The 10,717-nt window shown below is 38.8% G+C and overlaps 1 protein-coding gene and 1 pseudogene across 1 annotated transcript; both read left to right on the top strand.

The window, feature by feature from the left end:
* Positions 1–5: 5 nt before the first annotated feature.
* LOC130503186 (heat shock 70 kDa protein 1-like) lies at positions 6–1,338 on the top strand (annotated as a pseudogene).
* A 2,052-nt stretch (positions 1,339–3,390) lies between these two features.
* LOC130503185 (uncharacterized) lies at positions 3,391–7,034 on the top strand. Its single transcript, XM_056997867.1, has 7 exons — positions 3,391–4,305; positions 4,407–4,982; positions 5,127–5,240; positions 5,619–5,744; positions 5,807–6,150; positions 6,254–6,335; positions 6,417–7,034. The coding sequence occupies exons 1-7, from the start codon at positions 3,391–3,393 to the stop codon at positions 7,032–7,034; spliced, it is 2,775 nt and encodes a 924-aa protein (XP_056853847.1).
* Positions 7,035–10,717: the final 3,683 nt, after the last annotated feature.

Genomic DNA, 10,717 nt, shown 5'->3' with positions numbered 1-10,717 from the left:
TGAGAACTGCCTGCGAGAGAGCAAAAAGGGACTCTCTCTTCCACCGCTCAAACCCCCATCGAGATTGACTCTCTCTTTGAGGGATTGACTTCTACTCTGCACTCACTCGCGCCAGGTTCGAGGAGCTCAACATGGATCTTTTCAGAAAGTGTATGGAGCCAGTTGAGAAGTGTCTACGTGATGCTAAGATGGACAAGAGTACAGTCCACGATGTTGTCCTCGTCGGTGGCTCTACACGTATCCCAAGGTTCAACAGCTTCTCCAAGACTTCTTCAATGGCAAAGAGCTCTGCAAGTCCATTAACCCTGACGATGGCTGTTGCTTACGGAGCAGCTGTTCAAGGAGCTATTCTGAGCGGCGAAGGGAACGAGAAGGTGCAAGACCTTCTTCTGTTGGACGTGACTCCTCTCTCTCTTGGTCTCGAAACCGCTGGTGGAGTCATGACCACCTTGATCCAGAGGAACACTACGATCCCCACCAAGAAGGAACAGGTCTTCTCCACTTACTCTGACAACCAGCCTGGTGTGTTGATTCAAGTCTACGAAGGTGAGAGAGCCAGAACCAAAGACAACAACCTCCTTAAATTCGAGCTCTCTGGCATCCCTCCTGCTCCCCGTGGTGTCCCTCAGATCACAGTCTGCTTTGACATAGACGCAAATGGAATCCTCAACGTCTCTGCGGAGGACAAGACCACTGGCCAGAAGAACAAGATCACCATCACCAACGACAAGGGTCGCTTGTCTAAAGACGAGATAGAGAAGATGGTGCAAGAGGCTGAGAAGTACAAGTCTGAGGACGAGGAGCATAGAAGAAGGTTGAGGCCAAGAACGCGCCTCGAGAACTATGCTTACAACATGAGAAACACGATCCGGGATGAGAAGATGGCGAGAAGCTTCCTGCTGCAGACAAGAAGAAGATTGAGGATTCGGTTGAGGAGGCAATCCAGTGGCTTGATGGGAACCAGACGGCTGAGGCTGACGAGTTTGAAGACAAGATGAAAGAGTTGGAGAGTGTCTGCAATCCCATCATAGCTAAGATGTATCAAGGAGCTGGTGGTGATGCAAGTGGCCCTGCTGGGATGGATGATGATGAAGCTCCTCCTTCTACCGGAGGTCCTGGCCCCAGATCGAGGAAGTCGATTAAGCTTTGGTGCATTCTTTAAGCTTTGATGGTCTGAATTTCACTGTTTGTGATGGCACTATTATCTTGTGAACCCTTTTTTTTTCCTTTATTTCCAATCAAGTTGCAGTTTCGAGCTTGAACGATATTAATGTGTTGAAATTGAAACAAGTTGTTCCAAGATTCTTTGTTGAATCAAAACTGGTTTTATGAATACAATTTGTGAGATAAAGATTATGGTACCCAAATTATACTTTTACTTTGGAGGGCCTCGTCATAATAAATGTTACTGGGGACGTTTTCTCACTACTGATTGTACAGTGAATATGGTCATGGTGAATTGTTACTGGTGTTATGAAGAGAACATGTGGTCTATATATTTTCATTTTAATGTTCTCTAAAATACTACAAACAATGATATTAGTTACAGTCATGAAATACATCACCTGCAAATTTTGTTTTTTTTGCTACTAAATTTTCATATAACTTGCGAGTATATACAAGTTCTTCAAGAAAAATAGGATATGAATAGTACAATTGCTCTGGTAGTTATGAACCTATTGACTTGAATCAAATAACCTTTTTAGTCTTGTAATTTCAAACTGCCGCTCGTGTTTGGTGATTTTGAAGTGATGATGGATCCAGGATTTTTCTTCCTCTATAGTTTTATTATATATGACAGTTGTGATCTAATTCTTTGTTGGCTGTTCTTCTTTCGATCATTTGCTGATGGAATAAATATCCGAATAAGAATCTTTTTAGTATGGCCATACACATCAAGAGTTTTAATTAGAGTTTCTCACCAAAAGTAATTTTTTCCTCAAAAAGATTTTGATTAGAAACTGAAACATACAAAGACGATGGTTTATACAACCCCGTGAGTCTTAAGCCGACATACGAAATGAATATCGCCGGAATCTATAGCCCACACACGGGAGATTAGTTTAAAAACGATAAGCACAAACACACACAAAAATGAATCGAAACTGGCAAGTTAAACATAAAAGATCAAACTAGCTGAAAGCTTAACAGAAATCACAATAGATAAGATAAATAAAGTTGAAACCAGACTTCTCACTTCACCCTCGCCACAACATATCATTGGGCTGTCGAAACCGTGAGTTTCCTTCCGCTTTAACAGAACATCCGTAGACATTATTGAGCCATCCAAAAGAAAAACGGCGGTAATCTCCCAACTTAGATGCCCTGATTATAGGTTTTAGGTGACACCTCCTTTTGTTTGTTCAATCAATAAACATAGTGAATAAACGGATTCAGTGACGACGTGGGCAGTGCAATTGTGCGAAAGAAGAACTTATGTCGAGTCTACCTTTTACATGCCCAGTGACAGTGTTGAAGTAATGCTTTACATTGTGACTCCACGTTAATTGATAGATTTGCTAGTCAAATTGGAATATCACGAGGTATATGCTTATGTGATAAAATGATAAATAAATGGAATATTGTCAAATTGGGAACACATACAATAATACATCATGATCATATAAAATGAAGGCCTATTTAGCTCAATATCAAAATTTTGGATGGTATTTGCAGAAGTGTGCAAATTTTTTATTAATTGGAGAACCATGTAACTTAACGCACGGCTTCACGATTCTGTCCTTGAGAAGTCACGTGTATGGCAAAATTGAGTAACCTGCAACCGGCAGTTTTGACGATATAACAGGTTATTGAAAAAGTCAACAGAGATTGAAAACCGGTTATTTTTGGCGATGTGAAGTGATGAACATAAGAGAAGAGAGGAAGATATTTTAGTGCTTTTATAATATTTTATTAACAAAAAGATATTTTCGCAGATGATAAGATATTTTTAAGAAAGGAGAGAAGAAGATATTTTTGAAGATGAGATCATTATTTTCAAAATAATGATCACAAATTCAGTAATGGGCCATCGTATGCTCACAAATTAAGCATGGGCCGTGTAACGGTTATATACTACGGGCTTTTAAATTGTTAAGTGGGCCTGATTATATTTTAGAGAACCTTTGATCGAACTGCAATATCCTAATGTTATAAAAATGTAAATAATCGCATTATTTAATTATTCCTGGTCAGCCTATTGCAGCAGCCTCTGAACTTTACGTGTTGTCAGTTTAATGCAGGAGACTGTAATTATTACGAAGGGTTTTGTTTCAAAAGATGCTAAAACCTTTTGAGTTTCCCATAGAACATAACGCCATCTCTCACATCTTCTCATTACTCTCTCACCTTCAAACTTTGAAGTTCACCAAAAGAAAAAAAGTCCAGAAAATGGACGAATCTCCCAACCGCGATGAACCAGTTCGCGATCCTGCGGAACCTCCCCTTCCCATTCCGGAGATGATGTTTGCGGCGGGCGATGAACCGGTAGGTGTCAGAGTTCTTACCTACCAATCCTCTACGGCTATCAATCACATACTAGATTCCCTGGAAGAAGATGAGATCCAGAGATTGCGCTTGTCTCCCTTTGGTAAGATTGTTGACATCGCGGAGAAACCGGGTTTCTCGGGTAGATTTGCTAGATACATGTTGTCTAGACAGTTGAAGGTGGAGAAAAAATATGAGGCTTGGTTTCGGTTTGCGGGGAAACCGATAAAATTTTCTCTTCGCGAGTTCGCGATTGTAACCGGTCTCCACTGCGGTGAATACCCGAAGAAGACGAAGGTGAAGTCAAAGTCGAAGATGAAGGAGAAACCTTATTGGGCCGAGCTATTTGGGAACAGAGAGGAGATTCGGGTTTCGACGGCCCTAAAGATGCTAAGGAAAAAAACGATAACCGATTCAGACATAAGGATTAAGGTGGCTTGTCTCGCGATAGTCTCTTCGGTCCTCCTCTCCACAAACCTCAAAATGAAGATGATGAAAGAACATGCTGAGGCAACAAAAGATCTCGACCAGTTCTTTTCGTATCCGTGGGGTCGCCTAGCTTTTGAAATGCTTATGGGTAGTATAAAGCAAAGAGACGAGGTCGCCTTCTCCAATGATACAATAGCACTGAAAGGGTTTGCATTGGCACTACAACTGGTTATGGTAGAGGCTGTACCATCTCTAACCGAAGTTGTCTTGGAGACTTGTGCATCTTCTGATTCCGATAGCAGCGACGATGGAGATGATATCGTGAAGAAGAGGAACAAACAAAAGACACTGAGCCCCGGGCATGCTCGCAAAGAGGACAAAAAAACTGATGTAAGTTGATGTTTTTGAGTCCTCCGTTTTAGTAATAACAAACACTCGATATTTTTGTTAAATTTGTGTTGTTGGTTAACAGTTAAGCTTTAATATTTCAGGTTTTGGTTAGAAGCATTATCCCTGATGATCCGGATAGACCAATAGATAACGTTATACTTGTATGGGCAGACGAGGTGTGCGACGTTAAAGTAGATAATCTTCTGAAGCTTCTAGCAGAAGGTTACTCTTTCACGGCTACGATGTTCAAAGGTGGCGCTACCAAACTTGACGTTGAGAGATTGCGTGACATAGCAAAGGAGGTGGGTAAGAAGAAGCGGAAAAATAACCCGGTTACACACAAGGAAACGGACGACGACAACCGTATTGCAGGCATTGTGATGTCTATTCTCAAAACGGAGCTCCAAAGAGTTGATGCGAATGTGGCCAAAGCTGTATCAGTTGCCGAAAAAACGGCTGTTCAAGTGGACTCCTTGGAGACCACTATCATGGTTTCAGTCAATAATCAGCTTCAAACCTTCAAGGATGATATCATGCGGTCTTCCATGGACGGTGAGGCCAACCCAAACCTCAGAACACAGAAACCTGGGGGGAACCTAAACACTGAGGTAAATGAGGAAGAAAATGGTGACAACAGTCAACCCAATGGCGACAGAAGATCAACATCAGTGTTGGAGGTAATTGAAAAATACTAGAACTTGCCGTTTGCGATTGTAATATCCGATACCAATATATAGTAACTGGTATCAACCATCATATGATGGTAAAACCGGATATGTATAACAATATATTTTTGTTTTTGGATTGGGGTTGATTGACAGGGGTCTCATGGGAGGGTAGCTAATTCTACTTCACGCTTGAATAACAATGATCAGGGCTTCGAGGCTGACTTCTTATCAGCCAATAGCCACACCAAAGAATCTTCTATGGTCTCGGTATGTATAATGAATTAATTTTTTAGTGGTATAAGTGATTTTAACCACAATAAATGGATTTACTATGTTTTTCGTATAAGTGATTTCAAACATGAAAATTAATTAATATGTTAGGGGTAATAAGTGATTTCGAACATGTTGACTTGTTATTGTGCCGGTTATGAGAATTTAAATTTGTAAATAATATTTAAAAACTCGATAATCAATGTATCAACCTGCTATCTTGATAATTTGATATCTCAGTTAACCGTGCAAAAACCAAATTCGATACCAAGGTTATTATCTGGGGATATTTAGCCAATAAATTTCATTATGTATGTTTGTCCTCAGTTATTAAATATGTTAATCAATTTAAATATGTTGTGTGTCAATTTACAGTCAAGAGCAGAGGTGAATGGGGCCAATGTTTCACGTAAGATCATTGGAGAGCTGTCAGAAGGATCTCATAATGTCCACTATGGTTCAGACAATATTGAGACTAACTTTGGTGGCTCGAAAACTGTGGTATGTTAATTCATTGTCAATATAATAAGCATGAATGTGGTATGACCTACGCCATTTTACAGGCTCCATCTCCATCGCTTCCGGTAGCCACAGAAGAAATCACAACAACCGCCATTTTACAGGCTCCATCTCCATATCCATCGCTTCCGGTAGCCACAGAAGATATGATTGACACAGTTCCAGAACATAGGGAAGAAGAAGCAACAGACGACCCGTCACATCCTCCACTAAGTCCTAAAAGCAAACGCAGTAAGGTGGTTCCAGGTGAACATGTACAAGAGATTGAAAGTGGGGATGATACACTTGCCCGAGCTCGTGAAGCCGACCCTTTTTTTACTGCATACTCCTGCCCTGATTTGGTAATGTCCAAATACACAAAGCTCGTTGGTAAACTAAGCAACAACTTGTAAGTTACCTCAATGCCTCTTATATTATATATTTTGTAATAATTTGAAAACCTGGATATCTAATACGCTATTGTTAAATATGTTTTTGTTTGAATATATAAGTGTTATAAATGTTGCCGGGCTGGCAGTAACTTCCAAGGACATCACGGGAATCGTAGAACTCAGCCGTTCCTTACCAGCTAGGGTATGTCTTCTTTATATTCAGTTTTCTCAGCTACAATCGTGGATATACATTTTGAATCCTGTTTTGTTTTTAAATATACAGATTATTGATATCTTGGTGAGGTTTGTACGGACCACATACAACAGTGCACCGAATTGTAGCCGTGAGAGAAGTCCCAACTTTCTTGACACCAGATATGTTGTGTTGTTGTTGAAGCATTATCCAAAGTTTGAGCGTTCAAGATCACAAGAGTCATATAATTTTCCCAAAGATCTTGTTCACTATCTTGGTCAGGACGAGCCGACAATGGCACCTTTCACTCATCACTACTTTCCGTTTGATCTAGGGAACAAAGACTGGGTTGTTGTGTGTTTCGACCTGAAAGCGTGGAAGTTAACTGTTCTTGAGTGCAATATGGGGCTCCGGTCTGATGAAGAATTGGCGAAACAACTCCAACCCTTCAGAGATATGATCCCCCCACTTTTGAGGCGTACCGGAGTGCTCTCCACTACTGCTTCTTATCCTGCTGTTGTGATAGAGAGGCCTAATGTGGTGCGTCATAACAGCAACCGCTCACACTCTGCCCTAACATCCATATTGCTCATGCAAACGCATGCAAGGTTTGGGATTGAAATCTGCAGGTCTATCACTCCTACTACTCTCAAGGAAGAAGCGCAAAGACTTGTGGTGATGTTGTATGAACTACATGAGAAGCTGTAGAAGACTAGTCGAGTGAAGTAAGAAGTATATCTGAAATTCTCACAACTTATATCTAAGAAATGTTTGTTTATCTACTGTTTATCTATTTCGTTGAATGCAAGCAACTACGATCGCAAACTATTTTGTATTTCGAGTGTGAAACGTTTATCGGTTTATGTACTACTTTATTTGAACTCCTATTCAGTAAATTGGACACAAATTTGTGTCTACTATTAAGGCAAATGTATTAGTAAGTGTTAATATGAAACCCAATTTAATCGAAAGATATTAGTCATCATAAATTGGTGACCTTAAAATAATGGATAAATGTAGATGAGGAATAACCGGTTATATTTTCAATTGTCTGGGTTTACTGAATATATTCCAGATTCAAAATACTTCTTCAAATGGTACATTTTCAGTTCAAATTCCGAACAACGCCTTAATAGTACATATTCAATTTGAAATACTTCCAATATAATATTTACGATTATTTAATTAGTATACAAAACATAATATAGTTCCATTAATCCCATATATTATATTAAGACGGTGGTGTTGTTATATTATTTCAGCATTGGAAAACGAAAAACCGGTTTTATATGCTTTTTGTCGTCTGTCAAAGAACATTATCCAGTTTTCAAAACTCCTTCAATGAACATATATTCCCAATATATAAATAGACATTTTTAAATCAGGATAAACATCACATACTATTTGTCACACTCTACAAAGTAATCATACGTTTATCATATCACAGCCACAATAAGAAATATTTTGTGCACCATACAAAATACCAAATATTCTAATCTCGACAGTCTGACATAGTCTGCCATAGTCTGACACAGCTCCATGTGGATTCCCTGTAAGACACATATCTAAACCATAGGCCTGTAAATAGTAGATATATAACATCTGTTCTACCTAAGTGGAATATATTACATACGCTTATTCGTTTACAAAATCTAATCACTGTTCTTTAAAATATCCGTTCTATCATCCCATAACCTGTTCTTACAAACAACTTACTACACTTAAACTATTTAGGAGCAGGGCTAAAATATTTTCCGGTAATCACCCCCACCTAACCTCCTCCTTAGTTATAAACCATGTCGACACAAACTAATCCGGCTTAAAATGTAGGAATTACGGATATGGTGTTAATGTTTATAAAATAACGGTGGCTAAGATTTCATAGAATTTCAATTTCAGTATTGTGGTGATGCTAAAGTTTGGTCGTAAATCACTAAACCCTATATACATTTCCTCAACCAATCAACCAAAATTCAATTTTCATCACTCTACCCTAAACCAAATATCAAATAATCAACCCAACCCCCTATTCAACACTATACCCTAAACCATATAAAAATAATCAACCCTAACCCCGGGGTCATCACTAAACCCTAAACCCATTGTAAATCAATCAACCCAAACCCCGTGTCCAACACTATACCCTAAACCTTCCTGAATCAATCAACCCAAACTTCGTGATCGACACTAACCCCTAAAGCCATTCTCAAATCATCAACCCAAACCCCGTGTCCTCTTATTTCTCCTAGTTAAACAGTGTTCTTCAAGAACCGTCTTAGAAGCTTCTTTCCCAGATACATCGACTCTTAAATGGGATAGCGGGAACACATATTACAATCACTCTCATGTAAATTCTACCAAGTACTATATAACATCCGATGACTACGAGAGAAAGATGAAGATTGACAGTAATGAGTGAGCCGTTATCCCGTTGAAGACACAATGGAAATTGTTTAGTAAGAAGAAAGGTATATTATGACTTATTGCCATATGAAAAGGGGAATGAATTTTTGTGGTACATCGCTTGTCATGTATATATAGCGACTTGCAAATTGTGGGTAAACCCTACTATCAAATGTATGTAGCACCATTTCATCTTTGGAGTATTATAACCCCATTACATCCTATCCACTTTACCACTCGTATCCCTTTTCGACGTGGCGAGCTTTGGTGTTCACAGTTGTAAGTGATTTTTTCATACCCATTACATCCTATCCTCTTTACCACTCATATCCCCTTTCGACGTGGCAAGCTTTGGTGGTAACAGTTGGAAGTGATTTTTTCAAGTTATGGAAGGCCAACGAAGTGACCCCAAGTTATAGAATCAAATGAAAGGAAGGAAACCGGTTAGCAGAAAAGTTTAGTGGTCGTATAGTTCCATTTTTTTTCTTAATGTTACAGGTCTTGACCTTAAGTAATATAATCAAATGAAACTAAAAGAGACAATGATACATAGGAAATTATAATTATAGATCATCAATTATAGGAATATTAACCTCTTATTTCGTATTTTATTACATAAATATTGAACAACAGGTTTACTTTGGTTTAATTAGGGATAATATGTACCCGGTTACAATAAGAATAAGACCGGTTATGTTTTCAACCAAGGTCATAAGCGGGTAAACCAAGGTCATAACCGGTACTATTAATATTTATTGGTTTTAACTGAAATATGAAGCACAAAACCGGATAAATTGAACCAATTATAAATCAAAACGGTTTTGATAGTAGTTCACTACCCATATAGGTAACCAATTTATAACTTCGAATTGGTTCAACTGAGTACGTAACCGGATTAAAACCAATAATTGAGGTAGTAGATATTTATAAAAAATTTGTGGACTGACTATTTTAGAAATAATTTTCGGTCTCTTATTCCAATTGTCAAATCATAATGTCTACAATATACCCAACATGTAGGTAGGGTAGGAGCATTAAATGAAGTGATTCTATGAAGATACGCATGTAAATGGTTGTGTATGTATGGGCGAAATAGTACCCAGAAACTCTCTTTATATAGACCTTAACTCCACCTCCTGAAAACCCACACATCATCCAAATAATAAGCATAAATACGTCAGTACTTCAACTACTGTGAAGCTGAAAAGTAATAAATTACTTGGGTTGACGGAGACATTCCTGGTAATAATTGTTTTCGTAATTTTGTCGTTAGCTTCAATAAATATGAAACTAATTCGGTATTAGTTTACTGCATCTTTATATCCACAGATGGGTCAACTGTTACGTGTTATTAGTGGCCAATGGACAAAATGTTCGGATGGGGAATGGCGATTCCATGGCGATCCTTCCGCTGTTGAACATTATATATTAACCAAGACCAACGACGGAATACACACGTTAATCTCATTGGTAAGAGAAGAGTTGGAGATCGAACAAGAAACACCTATGGTTTTGTCATATCGTCTACCCTCTACTATGCTCTTACCGGAAGGGTCTACATCTGCACCAACAAACATAGTTGACGCAGAGGACGTTGAACTAATGTTCAGTGTGCAAGAGTGGACCAAGGAGGTGGAGTTATGTGTCACGTATGGATCTGCCAAAGTTGCAAAGTATCAATTTCTATGCAGAGAACCATTCACAGTAGGTGACATATCGTTTTTAAGTGACGGATCAACAGAGGAAGAACACCTTGCGGCAATTAGAGGTTACAGAAGTCTACCAAGATAAAATATTTGACTTAAACATATTCTCATTAATTTTTTTTACTTTATTGAAGAGCTTGTGGGAGAAGACGAGTTCGACTGCACTGGACTTGCACACATATTCAATGAGAAGAACATGGTTACTGTCTACCGATTGTCACTGGAGATTGAAAAGGCCAGATCCACGTTTGGTGAGATCAATAATGGAAATGACGAGGTAGA

The sequence above is a fragment of the Raphanus sativus genome, unplaced genomic scaffold (genome assembly GCF_000801105.2).
Source record: "Raphanus sativus cultivar WK10039 unplaced genomic scaffold, ASM80110v3 Scaffold0850, whole genome shotgun sequence".
Classification (NCBI taxonomy): Eukaryota; Viridiplantae; Streptophyta; class Magnoliopsida; order Brassicales; family Brassicaceae; genus Raphanus; species Raphanus sativus.
This window is presented reverse-complemented; position numbering and strand designations above follow the sequence as displayed.

Excerpts from the sequence above, each read along its gene's own strand:
- LOC130503185 (XM_056997867.1), top strand. The coding sequence starts at position 3,391 with ATGGACGAATCTCCCAACCGCGATGAACCAGTTCGCGATCCTGCGGAA. Across the intron at positions 6,151-6,253 it reads GGTAAACTAAGCAACAACTT|TGTTATAAATGTTGCCGGGC; the intron begins GTAAGTTACCTC and ends TGAATATATAAG. Across the intron at positions 6,336-6,416 it reads GCCGTTCCTTACCAGCTAGG|ATTATTGATATCTTGGTGAG; the intron begins GTATGTCTTCTT and ends TTAAATATACAG.